The sequence below is a fragment of the Mytilus edulis genome, chromosome 5, assembly GCF_963676685.1.
Source record: "Mytilus edulis chromosome 5, xbMytEdul2.2, whole genome shotgun sequence".
Taxonomy (NCBI): Eukaryota; Metazoa; Mollusca; class Bivalvia; order Mytilida; family Mytilidae; genus Mytilus; species Mytilus edulis.
Window position 1 is genome coordinate 96,539,147 of NC_092348.1, and position 23,022 is coordinate 96,562,168.

At 32.3% G+C, this 23,022-nt stretch overlaps 2 protein-coding genes across 2 annotated transcripts in view; one reads left to right on the plus strand and one right to left on the minus strand.

The window, feature by feature from the left end:
- The window catches only part of LOC139525332 (uncharacterized), a 33,236-nt gene that overhangs the window by 1,505 nt on the left and 8,709 nt on the right, over positions 1-23,022 (minus strand). The gene's annotated exons all lie outside the window — the stretch shown is intronic.
- LOC139522623 (uncharacterized) lies at positions 10-16,821 on the plus strand. Its single transcript, XM_071316088.1, has 7 exons — positions 10-20; positions 12,926-12,997; positions 14,010-14,081; positions 14,357-14,428; positions 14,874-15,028; positions 15,716-15,931; positions 16,274-16,821. The coding sequence occupies exons 1-7, from the start codon at positions 10-12 to the stop codon at positions 16,819-16,821; spliced, it is 1,146 nt and encodes a 381-aa protein (XP_071172189.1).

A 23,022-nucleotide genomic window follows, 5' to 3' on the forward strand; every position in this document is an offset into this window, starting at 1 on the left:
TTAGAGAGTATGGGGGATCAGTAAGTTTCATGTGGGATGAAGAAATTTACTTAGCCCATATATATCGCATTAGCTGTAACTAATAATATTTTTACAACAAAGACACAAGGACTGCATTAGACAGTGTCATAAATGTACCTTGTGGAAGTTATTCATTAAGAGCAATTCTCTGTAACCACCAACCTTTTTATATAGGGGGTCCGGCACGCATAGTCACCGATTTTCATGAAACTTAACCAAAACATGTGATCATGTAAAAAAGTAAGAAAAATGCCCACCCAAATGTTGCTAGGTCATGGTTGCCATGGCAACCGAGTATATCAGATTTCCCGCAAATTTTGAGGAATTTAGCATCGAAAAAACAACTACTTTGCAGTCATTCGTAATCAAAACTAGGTTTTATTTAATGATATTTGTAAATATTTTTTAGAAACATGAAACTTAACAAACAAAATAGCAATGTCATATATACAAAAATATTAGGGCTGAATATTGTCACAACTGCAGAAGCAGAGGTCATTTTTCAATATAGTTCAGAATACAAATTTTACACATTTTGTATGAAGAAAATAGACATTTTTGCATCCACCTCCATTTAACCTGTGGTTATGAATGAAAAGTATCGATGTTTCTCATCAAAAAATTATAACAAAATGTATGGGAAATTAGGTTCTAGGATGGTTGCTATGGAAACAGAAATGTGTCATTTTTGCCTTTTTACCTCTAAAATTTAGCCATTTAATTAAAATAATCCACAAAAAGTAAATATTATTGAATGACTATGATGTGCAAACTATTGGCAATTTAATTACCAATAATTTGTCCAAAGGTCAAAGGTCATTGATGACCTGGACCTTTGATCTGATGAATATTTCTTGAATTTTGAAAGGAAATATAATAGAAAGCGGCTACTACTAAACATGGAGAAAATTATCAGGATGTTTGAAGCCCCTTTTTATCAACATATGAAAAATAAAGAGTCAAGGTCATGTCAAAAGTGCTTAGCAACCAACCTTATTTGATAAAAAATGTGCCTAGTAACCATACATGATTTCATTCAGGACTATATAAACTATTACATAGACCTAACTTCAAAGGTCTAGAGGGTCTCATCACATAAGTTGTAAACAATCATTCATTTAAAGTGTAAAACTGACTAGCAACCATTTATTTATATTAGGAAAATGCCTAGCAACCATCGATTTATATTGAAAAAGTGCATAGCAACCAATAAATTATTTAGAAAAACTGAACAGTTTATTTTAGATTTCATAGGACAAAAATTAGATTTTTTTTTTATAAAAAACACATTTCTAATCCGGCTCATTTGAAAAAAAAAGTTTATTAAAAAAAATAAGGATAATTGTTTTTTTATGAAATTTATGTTGCTAGATTCATACTTCAGAGGACACAAATCACAATTTATTAACCGTTGCTCAGGAATGGAATTTTTCTGTTGCTAAGTAGTTGCTAAGCAATTTATGAACTCAAATTGAAGTGACTATTCATTTGTAACTTCAAGTTATTCTCAAACCAACCATCTTATCTGGAAAATATGGTTATTTGTACAGATACATTAATTTGTATGTGCTAATTAGAAGTAACCAGATGCAGGGCGCAGCTTTATACGACCGCAGAGGTTGAACCCTGAACGGTTGGGGCAAGTATGGACACAACATTCAAGCTGGATTCAGCTCTAAATTTGGATTGTGATTAAATAGTTGACACAGCATAGGTTTCTGACACAGAATGAATGTGTTCTAATGAACTTAAAATTTTTGTTTTCTCTTAGAGCAATTCACTATGCTGTTGAATATTAATCCTCTCAAAAAAATGTTTGAAGAAATTTTCTTTTTTATTTATGAAATTTCAAATGAGAAAAATTGAACCCAATTTTTTTAATTACATCCCCCTTTCCCTTATTCCAAAACTAATCTCAATTAAAATTTCTAATGGAGTTTGCAACAATATCTACTCATTTAAATACATCATAAAATATTAAGATGTAAAAAAACTGCTTGTTATCACTGAATGGTAAAGATTATTTTAATTTATCAGTTGGTAGTAAAAAGTGAATATACATTGTATATTGTATATAACAAAGATTTAAGTTGATTCTGGACAAAGAAAGATAACTCCAATTAAAAAAAATTCTTGCTATTGCACAATATTTTGCAATTAGATATTTCTTGCTTACTATTCTGGACAAAGAAAGATAACTCTAATTAAAAAAAAATTTGCTATTTCACAATATTGTGCAATTAGATATTTCTTGCCATTGAGCAATACTGTGCAATTGAAATGACTTGCTATTGCACAATACTTAATATAATAATTTTAGATCCTGATTTGGACCAACTTGAAAACTGGGCCCATAATAAAAAATCTAAATACATTTTTGGATTCAGCATATCAAAGAACCCCAAGATTTCAATTTTTGTTAAAATCAAACTAAGTTTAATTTTGGACCCTTTGGACTTTAGTGTAGACCAATTTGAAAACAGGACCAAAAATGAAGAATCTACATACACAGTTAGATTTGGTATATCAAAGAACCCCATTTATTCAATTTTTGATGAAATCAAACAAAGTTTAATTTTGGACCCCGATTTGGACCAACTTGAAAACTGGGCCAATAATCAAGAATCTAAGTACATTTTTAGATTCAGCATATCAAAGAACCTAACTGATTCATTTTTTGTCAAAATCAAACTAAGTTTAATTTTGGACCCTTTGGACCTTAATGTAGACCAATTTGAAAACGGGACCAAAAGTTAAGAATCTACATACACAGTCATGACAGTTGGATTCGGCATATCAAAGAACCCCAATTATTCAATTTTGATGAAATCAAACAAAGTTTAATTTTGGACCCTTTGGGCCCCTTATTCTGTTGGGACCAAAACTCCCAAAATCAATACCAACCTTCCTTTTATGGTCATAAACCTTGTGTTTAAATTTCATAGATTTCTATTTACTTATACTAACGTTATGGTGCGAAAACCAAGAAAAATGCTTATTTGGGTCCCTTTTTGGCCCCTAATTCCTAAACTAGTGGGACCTAAACTCCCAAAATCAATACCAACCTTCCTTTTGTAGTCAATAACATTGTGTTTAAATTTCATTGATTTCTATATACTTAAACTAAAGTTATTGTGCGAAAACCAAGAATAATGCTTATTTGGGCCCTTTTTTGGCCCCTAATTCCTAAACTGTTGAAACCAAAACTCCCAAAATCAATCCCAACCGTTCTTTTGTGGTCATAAACCTTGTGTCAAAATTTCATAGATTTCTATTAACTTAAACTAAAGTTATAGTGCGAAAACCAAGAAAATGCTTATTTGGGCCCTTTTTGGCCCCTAATTCCTAAAATGTTGGGACCAAAACTCCCAAAATCAATACCAACCTTCCTTTTGTGGTCATAAACCTTGTGTTAAAATTTCATAGATTTCCATTCACTTTTACTAAAGTTAGAGTGCGAAAACTAAAAGTATTCGGACGACGACGCCGCCGACGACGACGACGATGACGACTTAGACGACGACGCCAACGTGATAGCAATGTACGACGAAAATTTTTTCAAATTTTGCGGTCGTATAAAAATGATTGCTAGGCAACCTTCTTTTTAGCGGAACAAAAAAAATCATTTTTAGCTCACGTGGCCGAAAGGCCAAGTGAGTTTTTCTCATCACTTGGCGTCCGGCGTCCGTCGTCGTCCGTTGTCGTCGTCCGTCGTCGTCGTCCTGCGTTAACTTTTACAAAAATCTTCTCCTCTGAAACAATCATCATTGGGGTATCTTGTTTAAAAAATGTGTCCGGTGGCCCGGCCAACCAACCAAGATGGCCGCCATGGCCAAAAATAAAACATAAGGGTAAAATACAGTTTTTTGGCTTATAACTCAAAAACCAAAGCATTTAGAGCAAATCTGACGGAGTAATATTGTTAATCAGGTCAAGATCTATCTGCCCTGAAATTTTCAGATGAATCGGTCAATCGTTGTTGGGTTGCTGCCCCTGAATTGGTAATTTTGAGGAAATTTTGCTGTTTTTGGTTATTATCTTGAATATTATTATAGATAGAGATAAACTGTAAACAGTAATAATGTTTAGCAAAGTAAGATCTACAAATAAGTCAACATGACCAAAATGGTCCGTTGACCCGTTTAGGAGTTATTGCCCTTTATAGTCAATTTAACCATTTTTCGTAAATCTTAGTCATCTTTTAGAAAAATCTTCTCCTCTGAAACTACTGGGCCAAATTTAACCAAACTTGTCCATAATCATCATTGGGGTATCTAGTTTTAAAAATGTGTCCGGTGACCCGCCCAACCAACCAAGATGGCAGCCATGGCTAAAAATAGAACATAGGGGTAAAATGCAGTTTTTGGCTTATAACTCAAAAACCAAAGCATTAAGAGCAAATCTGACAGGTAGTAAAATTGTTGATCAGGTCACGATCTATCTGCCCTGGAATTTTCAGATGAATCGGATAATTGGTTGTTAGGTTGCTGCCCCTGAATTGGTAATTTTGTGGAAATTTTGCTGTTTTTTTGTTATTCTCTTGAATATTATTATAGATAGAGATAAACTGTAAACAGCAATAATGTACAGCAAAGTAAGAACTAAAAATAAGTCAATATGACCAAAATAGTCAATTGACCCCCTAAGGAGTTATTGCCCTTCATAGTCAATTTTTAACAATTTTCTTAAAATTTGAAGATTTTCAATAACATTTTCCACAGAAAGTACTGTTATAAATAGAGATAATTGTAAGCAGCAAGAATGTTTAGTAAAGTAAGATCTACAAACACATCACCATCACCAAAACACAATTTTGTCATGAATCCATCTGTGTCCATTGTTTAATATTCACATAGACCAAGGTGAGCGACACAGGCTCTTAAGAGCCTCTAGTTTTAAAAGTTTCTATACTAAAGCTAGCAATGGTTTGAATGAAGACTTCTTTTGAGAGGGGGCCGAAACGCCCCTTTTTATAAGTACCTTCTCCGTTGTTGATTTAGGCAAATAACAAGACCAATTTGTACTGTGATTGTGCAATCCAAGATGGCGGTATACCATGAATCTAAGGTGAATCTACCTTAGATTCATTTGATAACCCCTAATAAGAGTAAATACCCTTTAAAGTCAATTTGGGGTAACTATCGTTTATGTAAGTATTTACATAATTATATTAATATACAATAAGCTATACATGTATAGCTACAAGAGTAACTAAAAAAGAGTACATAATTGGGATAAGGAAACAAGAAAAAAATGCTGTTATTTGAATTTTTCTCCTTAAGTACTAGTACTAGTATTCATTAAAAGGCAAAACGCCTATATGGAGTAAAATGAAATTTTCGAATATTTTGAGTAAATGATTGAGTCTTGTTGGTATTTTTTACTTTTAAATTGTTCATTTATCCATATAAGTTTCAATAAAAAAAATGTTTTGTTACATAACTTTTTTACATGCGTTGAAGATTCAAGATTAAGAACATAAAAGTTAAACACGAGCCGCCTAGTAAATGATATAATGATTCAACTGGTATTTTTTCGTAATATTGATGAAATACTTTTGAAAAAAACAGCATTTGAAATTTAAGTAAGAACAGGATACAAATTTGCTGGCGATTAACTGAAATTTACATGAGTACACGCATGTATGTGAATTATTAAAGAAACAAAATACATGTTCTTTAAAGAAATTTGAGAGTCTAAATGGAAGAATGAATTAAGTTTTTAGTAAAGCACCAATACAAGGATGGTTGCTATGCATTTTCTGATTATATGAGAATGGTTGGTATAGTTTATGTTGAAAATATTGACCCCTCAACTTTTTATTAGGATGTATATCATAGTTCGTATCAATCTGAACCCAACTATGCATGGTTGCTAGGTACTTTTAAATCAAGTAAGAGTCGTTTCTATGAACTTTTAACATGAACTTGACCTCTGGTATTTTGCTTTCAAACAAAATGTAAGCAAAATTTTGTCTAAACACTTTTTCTAAATACTTTTGGGGTTTATTTGATAAAATTTCTAACAAAATTAGATAAAAAAAGACCAAAGGTCAAAGTCAAGGTCATAAATAACCTTTGACCTTGAGTTCAACTTTCAGGTCATTGAATGCACAATATGTCCCAAGTAATTTTTATTTTGTATTTGTCACTGTTTTTGAACTATTTAAATAACAATGTCAAAATGTTTCTTCAAAATACCAAAAATGACACTTTTATGTTGCCATAGCAACCACCCTAGCTACCTATTTCCCAAACCTTTAATGATAAATTATTCCTAGGCAACAGCCATAATTTACATTTATCACTGTAGTATAATTGGTTGTGGATGCAAAAGTGTGAAATTATGTCATGCAAAATGCCTATTATTTGCCTTTTTGAATACATTAAAAATTCCACTTTTTGAACCAGTGCTGCCCCCTTCTTCCCCTTTTTTCAGAAATAATTTTTATCTTTCATCTTACTCATAAAGTGTTATCTTTTAATTAATTATAGTCAAAATATTCATAAAACTTGAAATGTCTGCATGATAACTGCTTAAAATGGGTCATTTTTGATCCTCAAAATATGCATTTTTGAGGCAAAATCCAAGGGGACCCATAACCATGGCAACGGGGGCATAAACAAATTTTTTGTCAACATTTTTCTTGTTAGTTTATCGATAGCTACCGACAGACCAAGTTTCAAGAAAATCTGAGACTATGCGTGCCGCAACTTGGTTGGTGGTTACAGAGAATTGCTAAAATAAAAGAATCTGCCGTTCTTGGTGTTGCAATATCGGCTTCAGCAAGACAACATGTCTATCCCTTATATTACGCAATATATCACCCAGAGTTTTATAACAAGTCATTTCAATGTGCAATTCACCAAACATGACGATACACTTATATTTTCCTTTCAAATCAGGCCATTCCTACTGAATTTGCTTAGGCATTTCCAAAAGTGGCTGATCTGCAGTAACTTTTGATGTTTCTCCAGATTAACTACATTTTCTCCATAACCATCGAATACCTGATAATTGCCTGGTAGTGCATACAAATCGCTCTTGATGTCTATAAATAGTTTGCACATGCGCCAAAGTGTGAAACACATGTGTATTATAACATTGAAAAATATTATTAAACCAATTCATAATATCATTAGAAATCCGAAAAACACTAAATATATAGCAAATAGTTCAAATGTTTTTGAAAGAATTTTATTACATTTTCGCGCATGCGCAAATACTGTATATGTCAAATATTCATTTTTAATAAATATGTGATGTAAGGAAGATAGCCACCAAACCTGGTAATTGGTTTCTACTAAAAGAAGTTCAAAGAAAAGTTTTCCAGAAAAATCAGTATTTTCAAACTAAAGAAAACAGCCATTTTAGAAAATGGCCGTGGCCATCTTGAAAAAAATATTTTTTTAATGACCAGCAGTTATTTCACAAAGTATATAATAATGATGCTTTGTGGTAATTTTCATGCTTGTATTATCATTTGCACAATTCCCTCGATTTTGCTTGCTAATATCTTCCACTATAATAAACTTTACAAATTATATTTAATAATTTCAATTCTTTCGATCACTGCATAGTATTACACTAAAACTGAGGGAAACGCATCAAATATAAGAGAACTACGACACAACAGAAACACAATATTAAAATGTAACACTCACAGATAACAATGGCCATTTCCCTGACTTGGTAAATGTTTGTTTTATTGTGATTAAGATAATAACACGTGTTGACTGCTGTTAAACTATTTTAAACATTTTTACCTATTATATATATAAAAAAAGAAGATGTGATATGATTGCCAATGAGACATTTCTCCACAAGAGACCAAAGGACACAGAAATTAACAACTATATGTCTGTTTGTTTTGTTCACATATCCTTGTCAATAAATTGGAATTTCATGCAACTGTCATAAACTTGAGAGGTTTAGCTAGCTATAAAACTAGGTTTTATCCACCACTTTCTACTTTAGAAAATGACTGTACCAAGGCAGGCATATCCATTTGTTTGATGTGTTTGAGTGTTTGATTAGGGACTTTCTGTTTTCAGTATTTTTGTGATGCTACTGTTTATCATTCCTGTATTATCATTCATTTTCACCTCAAGTTCAAGTTCAATCTTCTCTATTTCGTCTTACCAGATGACAAACAAATAATCATTGGACTGAAAATCAATAAAAATTCAACAAATCAATATCTGTTTATAACATGTGAGAACATCATACGACCTTAGACACAACTCTCAATGGTTTGAATAATTTCAAAACCAACTTGGACATTTAAATACCAGACCTAACTTCTCGAACTATAAAAAAAAAATAAAAATGGACTATTTAGAACTAGACATGTTGTGTGGAGACCTCTATGTGTTTGTATACTCAGACTGTATGTTCATATTTCAGTCTATAAGTTTGAGTCTGTGTCTTTATTGTTGTGTTAAGTCACATAAAATATCCATATCCTTCTTGAAATTTTATACGATTTTTCTTCTACTTCATTAATAATAAATAAGAAAAATTATAGATTTAATGTATCTTATTACAATCGTATTTCAAAAGTTTAGGTATACTATGGGAACAACATTGCAGTCTATACTAATTCATGGGATACAATGTACTTGATATCACCTATACTTAAACAAAAACTGGCAAACTGATAATTGCAATATATATATTTCACAAATAAACCGACCATTTTAAAATGAATAGATAAATTTGTAAAAAAAATATTTAGAAAATGTTTATCCCTTTTCCGGCCTCTCATTTAATTTGTCAATGATATTTAGTCAATAGTTCTGCAAGAGCGTTATTGTCAAACATTTCTTCATGGTAAGTATTAGTATTTTAACGCAGAATAATTTATTTGATAATAACAGTAATTCAAGTTTATGAAAAAATCAAACTATATCAGTGGTCATTTCTAATATAAAAAAAAGAAGATGATGTGGTATGATTGTCATATATATCAGCTTACAAAATTGTCTAAAATAATGAGGAGATGATATCAAAAGGCTTTCACGTTATCAGACAAAGAACGACAGACAGAACTAAAATCATCTTGAACAACAAATAAAAGCAAGATCAACTATGGATAGATATTTTTTTCCTTCTTATAAGATTTTTTGTTGTACTAGAAACTAGTTTTTAATATGGCAGGTGTTTCCTCCTTCTGAATAACTGACACATTTGCAACCTGATTGATACTTAAATATGAAATGACCAAAAGTATTATCTATTATGATGGCAGTCCCCAAATATGTGCATAATTACCCATCACACCGTGTGAAATTACAAATGAGGCTACGTGTTTGTTTATACGCTTATTACAGCGCCATTAGGATAGTTTTATATTACGTCCCCTTTCCCGTGTGACCACCGGACGGAACTTTGAACCCATAAAAGCGGCAGGTTTGGCAGGCACAAAAACAGGTTAATTTTTTCTTTAAATGTCCTGAACCAAGTCCGGAAAATGGCCATTGTTATATTATAGTTCGTTTCTGTGTATTTTACATTTTAATGTTGTGTTTCTGTTGTGTCGTAGTTCTCCTCTTATATTTGACGTGTTTCCCTCAGATTTAGTTTGTTACTCGGATTTGTTTTTTTCTCAATCGATTTATGAATTTCGAACAGCGGTACACTACTGTTGCCTTGATGTAATGTATTTGAAATAATTTTTAGAACATAGGATGAACGACAACGTACGTTTTCTGTTTAAACGTATCTTTTTTGGATGCTCGGTTTTGCTACATTTAGCGTGGTACACGTGGTGTGCAGTTGATTGTGACGACGAAAATATATGTCAGTGTAATGCAGGAACTGGCGGGAATCTAATCGTAGATTGTTCTCGAAAGGATCTGTTAAAAATGCCGAAAGGCATGCCAATTTCGGCATATGACTTGTGAGTATGTTGAACAGCTAAAACACCAAGAGTTTGTTGGCATACATTATTCGAATAGTAAATTATAATTACAACATTCCCTTACTACATGTAAATGTGTTTTAAAAAATAATGATTTTCAATTTATTTGCCAGCTAAATTTCTCTAATAAACGTAATTAATGTTTTAAGCTTATTTCTCTAATTCTATAGAAATATATCCCTTTTCGAACCCATGGTATAAAATTTTTTAATTAACGTATATACGTATGGTTGCCAGTGATCTCAGGAGATGATTGGCTGAGTCAAAGGGTCATAACCTTTCTCAGCTTCCTGAAATGATCAAAATATTCTAACAATATTATTTTATTTGGTATAAATATTCATTGCCAGCCTATTACATAGACTTGTGTTTCTGAAACCTTGATCCTCTTTCATACAACTTTACTCAGTACTTGGAGTAAAACAATTGTGCTCGAAACACAAAATCCATTAATTTGATTTATTGATATCTAATTTTGAGTGCGATAATCGTGCTCGTCAGTTTAGATATATGATCGCATGGCCAAAAGGGTTACCATTGATTTATTTCCTTTTGTCAGCATACATGTCTCGTCCTTTGATTCACCTTTTTATTTTAATTCATCTCGTTGCTTTCAATTTATCACAAAAAAGTATAATTTAAAAAATACTGAACTCCGAGGAAAATTCAAAACCGAAACTCAAAAGCTCAAACACATCAAACGTATGGATAACAATTAACTGTCATATCATGACTTGGAACAGGCAATTTCTTTTGTAGAAAATAGTGGATTAAACCGAGTTTTTAGCTAGCTTAACCTCTCACTTGTATGACAGTCGCATCAAATTCCATTATATGACAACGATGTGTGAACAAAACAAACAGACATAATGGGTAAAAATGTCAAAAAAGTACTACAGTGGTCATAATTGTGTTATAATCTTAATCACTATGAAAACAAACAAAGATGTAACACAGAAGCACAAAAAGTCTTATAGACAAAGCACATTAGCAACAATTTAAAAAAGAATTCTGAAATTTACGTTAACATAATATCACAATGACGGGCTGTACAAGTACAGAGTCACGTCATATGTATCAAAGAAACACCAAAAGGCATATAGGCAAAGCACATTAAGAAAAACTACAGGTTCAAAAAAGTCTGTGTCGCTCACCTTGGTCTGTGGGAATATAAAAAAAGCATACTTTTCAACATTATAAAAGAGAATAGACCATGACAAAAACCTCTGTTTTGTTGATCTTGTATAACTGATCGTTTAGTCTGTTTAATTTCTTTGATTTATTAATAGATCTTGCCTTGCTGATAATTTTTGTGATTTAAAGTGTTTTTTATCAATCATAATTAGGCATATTTGATACAAAAAATGTTTGTTTCTAAATATCATAGTTTTCATGATATATTAAATGGCAAAAATGAGAGAAAAAAATAGCGTAAAAGGAGTAGGTCCGGTAAGACTCCTTTTTGGCCCCAAAATATAACAGTTTTACAAAATTGTTAAAATGTAAACTTTTAGTTATTTATTGGACAGTTGAATGCTTCTGCTACATAAATATGCGCTGTTTTTGACAAAACAATACACATATATCGGGTTGTAGCACCATTAAGTCATGCTAAATTACTGAAATCTTCAAAATTCTATCATTTTAGTTAAATTTTAGACGGTTTCCTTGTAAAACGAAAGTGGCCGCATTCGTGTTCATTCTTAATATTGAAATGTAAGTTGTATTTTATGATAAAACATAACATATATTAAGGTTGTGGATGAACACGGATGCGGCCACTTTCATTTTTGACAACAACCATCTGAAAAGTGACGTTTTTTGGCATATTTGAGAGATTTTTCATATTTGAGCTTGAATCGGATCGTTTTTAATGACTAAATCAGTTAAAATCTTTCACTTATACTAATTAAATTAAGTGAAATAGACACTTAAGTCTTCAAAAAGTGGTCAAAATCTTTCGTCAGATGAAACTGAAATTTGAGGCCAAAATGAGTCCTTACCGGACCTACTCCTTTGTCATTTATTGGCCATAACTCTTATAAGAATTTGTCTAACAGTTTTGACATATATATTCACAATTAGTAGAGCTCATTATTCTAAACGAATTTGTTCCTTTCAGATTTTCTCTATTTATAACGATTAAAAAAATAACTGATAATACTTGCTTTTTACGCCTATGTTCTACTTTTAGCGCTGTCAGCCCTGTTGATTGATATGGTTATCTGACATTTTTTACACCAGATACCTTATGATGATTGTGGCTAAGTTTGGTTAAATTTGTCTCAGTAGTTTTTAGAGAAGAAGATATTTGTAAAAGAGTACCAAAATTTACATTTTTTCCCCTCCAAAATTGACTACGAAGGACAATAACTCCTACAGGAGTCAATTGACCATTTTGATCATATTGTTTTATTTGAAGATCTGACTTTACTGAACAATTTTGCTGTTACAGTTTATCTGTATCTATCATAATATTCAATATAAAAACCAGAAAATGTAAAATTTCCTTAAAATTACCAATTCTGAGATATCAACCCATCCACAGGTGACATCTTCGCCAAGTGATGAGAAAAAGCCCATTTTGCCCTTTTAGTACAGGTGAGCTAATAAAAGACAAAAATACAAAAAAACTATCATAGAACAAATCACGATGACGGGATGTATCAGAACAGAGTCGCGTCAAATGAATACAAATGTATCACCAAAAACAGACTATACCACATCTTCTTTTCTTATATAAACAGTAAAAGTAATATGCAAAAAGAAAAAGAAAAGAAAACCATAACACCTTTTTACGATGATAAACAACGTCAGTATCAAATATCGTTGTTTTTTTTCTCGTGCAAACGTCTCGTGGATTTTTTTTTTTAACTTTCAGGCTTGCACCAACATGTGATTCGTTGATATGATTTGTCTTTTTTTATCGTGCTTAGTTTGGTTTCTACCACAGGTTTTGTGTAATTACATTTCTATTTATAGGAGACTTGAAAAGAACGATATTGCAAAAGTTCCACATGGTTACTTTGACAAACTAACAGAATTAACATATTTGTAAGGTCATTTATAGTCACCCTTTATCAATTTTTTTTTAGATACACATGGATTAGAAATTGGGACCTCAGATTTGTGTTTCTTCTCCATGAGACTCGTCAGTGGCGATCGAATCAAAACAAGACGTTGGAAAGATAATTCATTGAAAAAAGTAAAAACACAGGGAGAACCAAAAATCTTGAAAAATTATAAAAAATACGGCTGAAATTAAAAAAGACGTTTGCTGCTTAGCTTATATGTTTCCCTTTTTGGTAAAAGAGTTCGTCTATAGGTTGACTATCAGTCCTCCAAGGTCGACTGTTATTGGTTTAATTTCAAATTGAATAACACATGTGTCTAATACATACCAAGTTCAATAATGGATACAAATTTCGTATTCGTCTAAGGCAAAGTTATCCGTAAACGGTTGCGTGTTTTCTTTGTTATAAACGTTTCAGTTTGTTTTTTCTTCATTTTTTAATGTCGGGCCTTGTTTAGATTGCTATGCAATAATTGACTTTGCTCGTTGTTGAAGGCCAAACGGTGACGTCAATGTTATTTGGTCTCTGGTAGAAATTTGTCTTCTTGACAATCATATCACATCTCCCTACTTTTATAATAATTTGTGGGAAGGCGAAAATAGGATTTCAGAAAATAAGATGGAGCAGCTCAAATTGTTGTCATGATTGTAAAATCTTAAGAATTAAAATTTCAAACATCTGTGAAGAAGGGGCATGATATAAGGTTTTTACTATGTTGTGGTTCTTATCAATCATCTATGAACTAGGGTATGATATAAGGTTTTTACTACGTTGTTTTTCTTATCTATGAGTTTGACTATCACTCTGGTATCAAACATCTGTGAAAAATTGATGTGATATAAGGTTTTTACTATGTTGTGGTTATTATCAAATCCTTTTATCAACTTTTATACGATTAACATTTTGAAGCTGAACACATTTACATATAAAGTCATAAATATTGGCATCATCGATGTCACGGATACCATTAGACATATCTATATTTTTTACAGAAAAATAAACAACAACAAAATAGCTGTGCTGCCCGAGGGACTATTTGACAACGCAGTTAACCTAGTAGAAGTGTAAGTAAGCTAAACTTTGGTCAAAGATTTTATTGGGAAAAAAAAGTTATAAAGGATTTCTTAGAACCCTTTGTCTCGCCTGCGCTGGCTTTCGTCAGTGGTAGTATTTAATGTTGACATATTAAAACTCTGTACATAAACTTAGTTTGAACGCGACATTATGAGGTACTACTGTACATAACCTTTAGTTTATGCTAGAGTGATATAAGTTATCTTAATGTTGTTTTTGAGTGTTCTCAGATTAATAATGATATTAAAAATATTTATTTTGACAGAAACTTCAACTACAACCTCCTTACAGAAATACCGGATGGACTGTTTAGTAACATGCCAAAATTAAATTGGTTGTAAGTAGGGTTTTTACAAATCATATTCACACTGGTTTTAACTTTTTCGTGTATTTTAGTTTATCAATCTTAATTCACATACAGTACGGATGCCACATTGGGAGAAGGAGCTACTAAACCGTCTGTAGCATTATCATTGATAACCTATTTATTTGCATCATAAATTTTCATAGACTTTATATTTTTCGTAATGATAGAAATTTGTTAATTGTGTTTGTCATTAAAATAAACAAATGTATTACATATACAGAGATTTATTATTATAGGAAACTGTATGGTTTTGTCCTACAAAATAGACATCAAAGTTACTTGATTAGAATTTATAATTTTTAATAATTTTCTTTGTCATTTTTAACTCAGAAGTCTCTATAAATGAATCCATGTGACTGTTGTTCCGTTACTAGTATTTGATTAACATTTATAAACATAGTCATTTCTATGTCAGATTTGTTGAAGGAAATCCATTAGACTGTAGTTGTCCAGTAGAGAAGTTCCGAACTTGGCTATTATCTCTAGACCAATCCATCACTGTTGATGCTGAGTGTGAGACTGGAGAGAAGGTAGTCGATATAGCTGGGGCTTCGTTCGATGTCTGTATTGGTAAGGGGTTACTATTTATTGTCAGCTTACACTTTTTAAAACATATTTTCTCATTCTAAACATTATTAAAAATAATATTCTTACTTTACTATAAAAAAAAAAACAACCTATTAAACTAGCAAAGCAAATCAAATAACGATTTTAAAACGATCAAAACTAATAGTTATTGAAGAAATATAATAATCATGATCAATAAAGTAGTGCATACCTCACAAAACGGGTAAATTGAAGGGGATTTTGCGGAGGACGGAAAATAATAAAAAGGGCAAGGCAATCATGTATTTTTTCGTACATGCTAAGGACAAATAAAAACACGTATCCAAGGGTTCGTGTGTAAGGTCATTCTTTGACCTTTAATGGTAATACTATACTATTTGGATTGAGAGATGTTCCATTGGTTATCATACCACGTTTTCTTATATCTATATAACATAATACGCTTCGTATGTTTTGCTTTCAATAGGTGTCATTAGATGCATGGCGTATCCTATTTATAGGGCACAATACTTGTTTCATCTGGTCGAAGAAAAATTGAAGGTTTATCATTCAAAATGCAAATCAAAGACTTTACAGGTGTTACCGTGGTACCTTTTTGACATAATGTGATAACAGGTAAATAAAAGTGTAGGTTTTTTTAATCATAAATATATGTGAAAATTTAATTGTTCAAGCAAGTTTTTTCAACAGTGACTACAACTTCTACAACAACTACTACGACAACAACGACAACAACACTTCCTCCAACAACGACAACAACAACCACTACAAGCACAACATCGATACCAACAACAGAAGGTAAGACAAAAATAGGTAGTGGTACAATAACAACACCAATACCCAGATCAGAAGGTATCACAATAGTAAGTAGTGGTACAACAACAACACCAATACTCAGAGCAGAAGGTAACGCAATAGTAGGTTGTGGTACAACAACAACAACAACAACAACAACAACACCGATAATAAAACCCACAACCGAAGTTATGAAACTATGAGGTACTGTTACAACAATAGCAATACCAACAACAGGTGGTAAGACAATCTGAGGTACTGTAACAATAACACCACTAATACCAACAACAGGTGGTAAGACAATCAGAGGTACTGTTACAATAACAACACTTATACCAACAACAGGTGGTAAGACAATCAGAGGTACTGTTACAATAACAACACTTATACCAACAACAGGTGGTAAGACAATCTGAGGTACTGTAACAATAGCACCACTAATACCAACAACAGGTGGTAAGACAATCAGAGATACTGTTACAATAACAACACTGATACCAACAACAGGTGGTAAGACAATCAGAGGTACTGTTACAATAACACCACTAATACCAACAACAGGTGGTAAGACAATCAGAGGTACTGTTACAATAACAACACTTATACAAACAACAGGTGGTAAGACAATCAGAGGTACTGTTACAATAACACCACTAATACCAACAACAGGTGGTAAGACAATCAGAGGTACTGTTACAATAACAACACTTATACCAACAACAGGTGGTAAGACAATCAGAGGTACTGTTACAATAACACCACCAATACCAACAACAGGTGGTAAGACAATCAGAGGTACTGTTACAATAACACCACTAATACCAACAACAGGTGGTAAGACAATCAGAGGTACTGTTACAATAACAACACTTATACAAACAACAGGTGGTAAGACAATCAGAGGTACTGTTACAATAACACCACTAATACCAACAACAGGTGGTAAGACAATCAGAGGTACTGTTACAATAACACCACCAATACCAACAACAGGTGGTTAGACAATCAGAGGTACTGTTACAATAACAACACTTATACCAGCAACAGGTGGTAAGACAATCAGAGGTACTGTTAAAATAACACCATCAATACCAACAACAGGTGGTAAGACAATCAGAGGTACTGTTACAATAACAACACTTATACCAACAACAGGTGGTAAGACAATCAGAGGTACTGTTACTATAACAACACTTATACCAACAACAGGTGGTAAGACAATAAGAGGTAGTATTACAACAACACCAATACCAAGAACAGAAGGTAAGACAATAGGAGGTACTGTTACAACAACAACACTGATACCAACAACAGAAGGTAAGACAATACGAGGCACTATAATAACACCAACATCAATACTTACAACAGAAGGTTAGACAATAAGAGGTAGTGGTGCAACAACAACACCAATACCCATAACAGGAGGTTAGACAATAGGAGGTACTGTAACAATAACTATACTAATACAAACAACAGGTGGTAAGACAATCAGAGGTACTGTTACAATAACAACACTTATACCAACAACAGGTGGTAAGACAATAAGAGGTAGTTCAATAATCTAGGTATGAACTATGTCTATAACCATGTTAAATTTATTACCGGTATGCCAACAAATTTAATATGTTACCATGTCAAATATCGTACCGTTAATTCAACAAACTAGTTTTGTTACCATGCTAAATATAATACCGGTAATACAACAAAGTTGGTTAGTTAGTATAATGTTTAATATAGTACCGGTTTTTCAAACTTGGTATGTAACCATGTTATATATAGAAGCGGTAATTCAAACTTTTTATGTTACCATGTTAAACAGATTGCCGGTAATTCAACTAACGTGGTATGTCACCATGTTAAATATAGTACCGGTAATTTAACAAACTAGGTACGTTACCATTTTAAATATAGTACCGGTAAATCAACAATCTATGTACGTTACCATGTTAAATATAGTACCGGTAAATCAACAAACTTGGTATGTTACTTTGTTAAATTTAGTACCGGTAATTTAGAAAAAAAACTTGGCACGGTTACTATGTTGGATGTAGTACCGGTAATTTAACCAAGTTGGTATGTTACCATTATATATTACCAGTAATTCAACAAACTTGGTATGTTACTTTGTTAAATATAGTACTGGTAATTCGACATTTCATTTGAAAACTTGACCTTGTAATAACCATTAATTACTTTTTACTGTAACTTTCATGATCTCTCTGATTGTGTTGATCCTCATCGTGTTATTTTATTATTACAAATGACATTGTGTTTTTACAGTGACTTTCGTGATCTCTCTGATTTTGTTGGTCATCATTGTGCTGACCTGCATTGGTGTACTCGTCCTAAACTACAAATACAGGAATCTACTCAAAATCCAACAGGTAATTTCGTGTTAATACCATAAACAAGTATTGGATAGCAGATTTTAAAGATGTTGTGACCGAGAAAAAACACACTTATGTCTTTCTGTAGCACAATTCCACATTCAGTAACAGACACATTTACGAATCATATACCGTATAGCGGGTTATTTTCGCGGGGTGCAAATATTCTCTTATTTTTGTGGATAGATCAAAATTGCCACAATGAATTCCGCCAATTTAAAACGGCACATGCAAAGGTATTAATAAAAGTTTTGAAACCGCAAGAATAATAACCGCAAAAATATTTCGTATACCTTATTCAATGAAAATCGCGAATTTTACAACCTCGAAAATAACCTTCTATACAGTATATCAGAATTTAAAATTTAATTCATCAGCCTATTGAAATGTGTCATTGTCCTGTAAGTACTATGTTATAATTGCAGGATAAAGAGGGAGAATTTGACAAACCAGATGAGACCGAGGCAGAAGAGAAAGTTAACCTGACTGAATGACACAGTGTCAACTGATCACATGACTTAGAAAGTTCAAGACACGACTAAGCATTTGCAGACATTGTCCGTTGCATTTCAAGTTTATGTTGTTAATCAATTGTTGTAATTAACATTGATGAATAGCTGTAGTTTCCTTGATTTGTTTGACTAGGGTACATATTGTCCTCTATTTATTGTGTTTCCCAAAAAAATCAGCTTCCGTGTATCAGTGAGTCCGAAAAAATGATTTCCGGAAATAATCTTTAGTTATGGTTTTTTGCCCCATTAAAACAAAACAGGCTATTCTTAGGTAACTACAAATCAAGAAAGGATGCCCAGCGTGGTGTCCGTGATCAATGAGTCATATTTGAAGGTTGCTGCAAAAAATAAAATCTTCAGCTTCCGTGGTTTTTGGTAAGAAACTACATTGTATATTAAAAATATCAGAAAGGGGGAAGTTTATTGATTTTGTATTTGGTTAAAAACATAATAAATCAGGATTGCTTTATTAAAAATGAAGAAAATAAAACTACTGATTTTAAAGTTTTAACAGCTGCATAACATAGGCTTAAAACATTGAAATATGATGTGTGTTTTCCCTGGAAGATGTTTCTATGTACATCTTATGCAAGTGGTAGATGGGTAGGAAAAGGTCAATGCTTGTTAATTTTAAACCTAAAGGTCATAGGTTAAAGCCATAATTTCACAAATACACATATATTTATGGAATGAAATTTCATAAAATCGTGAAACTCTTATTTTTGGGGATTTAATTGTCAAAATATACCAGCCAAATTAAACCTTGATCAGAATCTACAGAAATTTTCTGAATACACATGTTTCAGCAATGTTATATACCTCCGATTCCTGATCGTCAGGTTTTTTTTATGTTGATGCACCAACCAAATTTTTATGTTTTCTGCTCTTTTTTGTCTTGCAGACATATCTCTAAAATTCACTATGTTTACCAAAACACAAATGAACAAAATGGATTTTCAAATAATTCAAAAAATATATTTTTCATTTTTTTCTGTCCATTTTACCGTCAACTTATATTTTGCATTGTTTTAAAAGTAAAAACTGTTTATCCAATTCATATCAATAACAGACTATAAAAAATGCTTTTTTTTACAATTATTTCATTTCATAAATCTGTTCTTAGCAATCAGATTGTATGTACATTTTAAATGCATATATGTCTCTTTACGATCATGCAGTGAATCTTTAAATATTTTAACCGCATATATGAGTGAAAGTCTATGTACATTCTTTCCGAACATTTCTCTTGTCATAAACATTTAAAACATTATTTTGCTGATTTAAAACATTATTTTGCTGAGCGTGTTTAAGCTGGTATCATCTCTATTGTTGTTGGTCAATTAAAACATTTCAATCTGCATTTGTTGTTCTAGTTCTTTTATACACTTGGTTCATTATAACAATGCATATTTAAATCAGAACCGGTATTTGAGAATCCAAACACTTATTATATTCGAGCTATAATTAGTGTTATTTTGAAGTAAAATGTTTGAAGACCAAAACATTTCCAGTATCATGAAGCAATCTTAGTGCTGTCGAAAAAATCAATCCAGCTCTTTGAGGCATTAAATGATGACTGTTTGCTGCTTATTGTTCAACGGTAAATTAAATGCATATTTAGGACAAGCACATTTTAATAATGTATAATATTCATCCTACATTTTACTAGACCGACACGGTGAGCCGGATTGATAATGTGTTAGTTCACATAGTAACAGTCAGCAAAAAGGCATACCACCCTGCCCGGAAACATTATTCTAACTTCAAGCCAATCAGTCTTTGCAATTGCATATTTTTGCTTAGCGGAGTAGCGGCATTTTAACACCAATTTCAAAGTCGAGGCGAACACGCTACACTAAACCACCGAGATGGCATTTGAAGCACTGTGGAGACAGTTTTATGACAAACCTAAACCTGAAGTAAAAACTTAGAAATGTATCGTTCTCTTGTATTCAATAACGGAGAAAGTCCAAGGGGTGTCGCTCTCTTCAAAACACGTAGGAAAGTACCATCAGTAAAAGTATGAAAACTGATCGACCTCTTTCGATGTACTAGAAGAGAATATATTATGACACGTTTGTATAATCTAATATACTTATTGAGACTCTACAGAGTAATGTCTTACAAAAGAGGGGCGAAAGATACCAGAGTGACATTCAAACTCATAAATCGAAATGACCACGCCATGGCTAAAAAGACAAAGAGACAAACAAAAGCACACAAGACACAACATAGAAAAATAAAGACTCAACAACACGCACCACACCAAAAAACGGGGGATGATTTCAAATGCTCCCGAAGAGTAAGTAGATCCTGCTCCACATGTGACACCCGTTGTGTTGCTCATTTTAGTACAAATCCAGACATAAGTCTAGTGGAAGGTCATATTCGTGAGGAGGGAACGGAATTGTAGTTAAGAATCATATTCGCTATCATCTGTGAAACGGATATTCCATAACGATCAACCAACTCATGATGGAGTCCGTAAAATTTACGAATGGATGATTTCAACTTAACTATTTGGAACTCTGTCGTTTAATACTTCCATGTGAGTAGCAACCCTCTATCAAGTAAATCATGTTAGGAAATATCGGGAATATCGTATACATTCAGAGAAATATACATCGTATGCAGGTGCTGCTGGAATGTTGCTACATAGCAATTGAAAGTTCATAATTTTGTCATATAAGAATGTCTTTTCAGAAGTTTTTATAAGACTTCAAAATTGCTAATACAATTTTTATTTACAAGTAATAAACATAGCATGTATTTAAGTAAGGTTAACATATTTGAAGCATACAGCGTCTTGCATCAGTTATTTCTATGGAGCAAGGCCAAGCACATTACCAGTTATAATAACACACTGCGAGACAGTCATCGGACCACCATGTTGTAAGCAGTAGGTCATGGCGAAACTACTTCATAATTCTGAAACATTTTTAATTACTTGTTATATTATTAATCTTGAGACATACATATAAAATGCAGCATTACTAGATAACATATTCTATTTTTATGGTAAAATAATAATAATATATCTAAATAATTTAATTTTGAACGTAACGCGTCTTCTGATTGCCTGACAGTTTGTTGTCTATCAGACATAATTTGGCATGTGCATATGATTGTGATGTCATCAACGATTTTTCGTGATTGATTCCGGCTTAAAATTGGATTTAGAATTAAAATATAAGGAATGACTGTATTTTTTTTCAATCTATTCCAAATAACATCACAAATGAGGTGCACACTTAAAAAAAACGCTACGCAGGTTGCTCAGTGTCCACCGTTATTTGTTCATAGACATAAACAATATTAATAGTCATTCATTAAAATGATAATTGTAGAGTTTTGTGTGTAATTCCGGAGCATACATAGTACATATTTAACACAAAACAGTTCCACGCATGGCTGTAACTTTCAAAACATGTAGATTATTTGGTTATTTATTTCTGTCAAATGAAAGCTGAATGATAATCTTTGAAGAACAATATTTGACTTTCGAATTTTGATAAAAAAAAAAAATGGTGTGTATTTTAAAAGGAGTGTTCATTTTCCTCGTGTGTCATATTTGAAGTACTAGTACCTTCTTTGGTAATTCCTACGTTCCGGGAACCATTGCTCTCTTACATGCAATTATAGAGTTAAGTTGATATTTGCAATACAAGACACTATAAACAGTTGCTTTTGAAATGTAATGATTGCGGGAATGATTGTCACTTTATTTGAACTAAAGACAAAAGAGCTTTGATTGCTGGAATGAGAGGAATTTAACATAGACAACAATGAGGCGATGAGTAAGTGATGTTCCTTCTCGAGGGCAGATCTACCAGTTTCGCTACTTTTCAAGACTCGGGGCGATTTAAAATCATATTATAGGCACCTGTCTTAGAAGTTTTAGAAATACTTTCATATCTCGGTGTCTTGATAAATTGTTTTAATTGCTGTCTCATTGACTAATACCATGTAAAACCAATATAATAATTTAAATTACAAAATAGAATGCTAAAGAAGTCACTTACTGGTATTAGCATCACTGTCGGCTATCACTACTTCCGGTTGCTGTCTTGTCGTCTGCTTGACAACCTTAGCATATATTTTATTAGTATTTTCACCTGTTTCAATTGACTGTATGCTGGGTTGGTTCTTATAATACATTGTATTACTTGTATATGCAGGTTCTATTGGTCCAAAGTCTTCAATAGCTGTTAAAGTAATTCAAAATGAAAGTTATTAGAGAGTATATAGAAATGGCTTATGTCTTTATTGTTGTTTGTCTTTTCGCCTATTGTGGTCACGATGT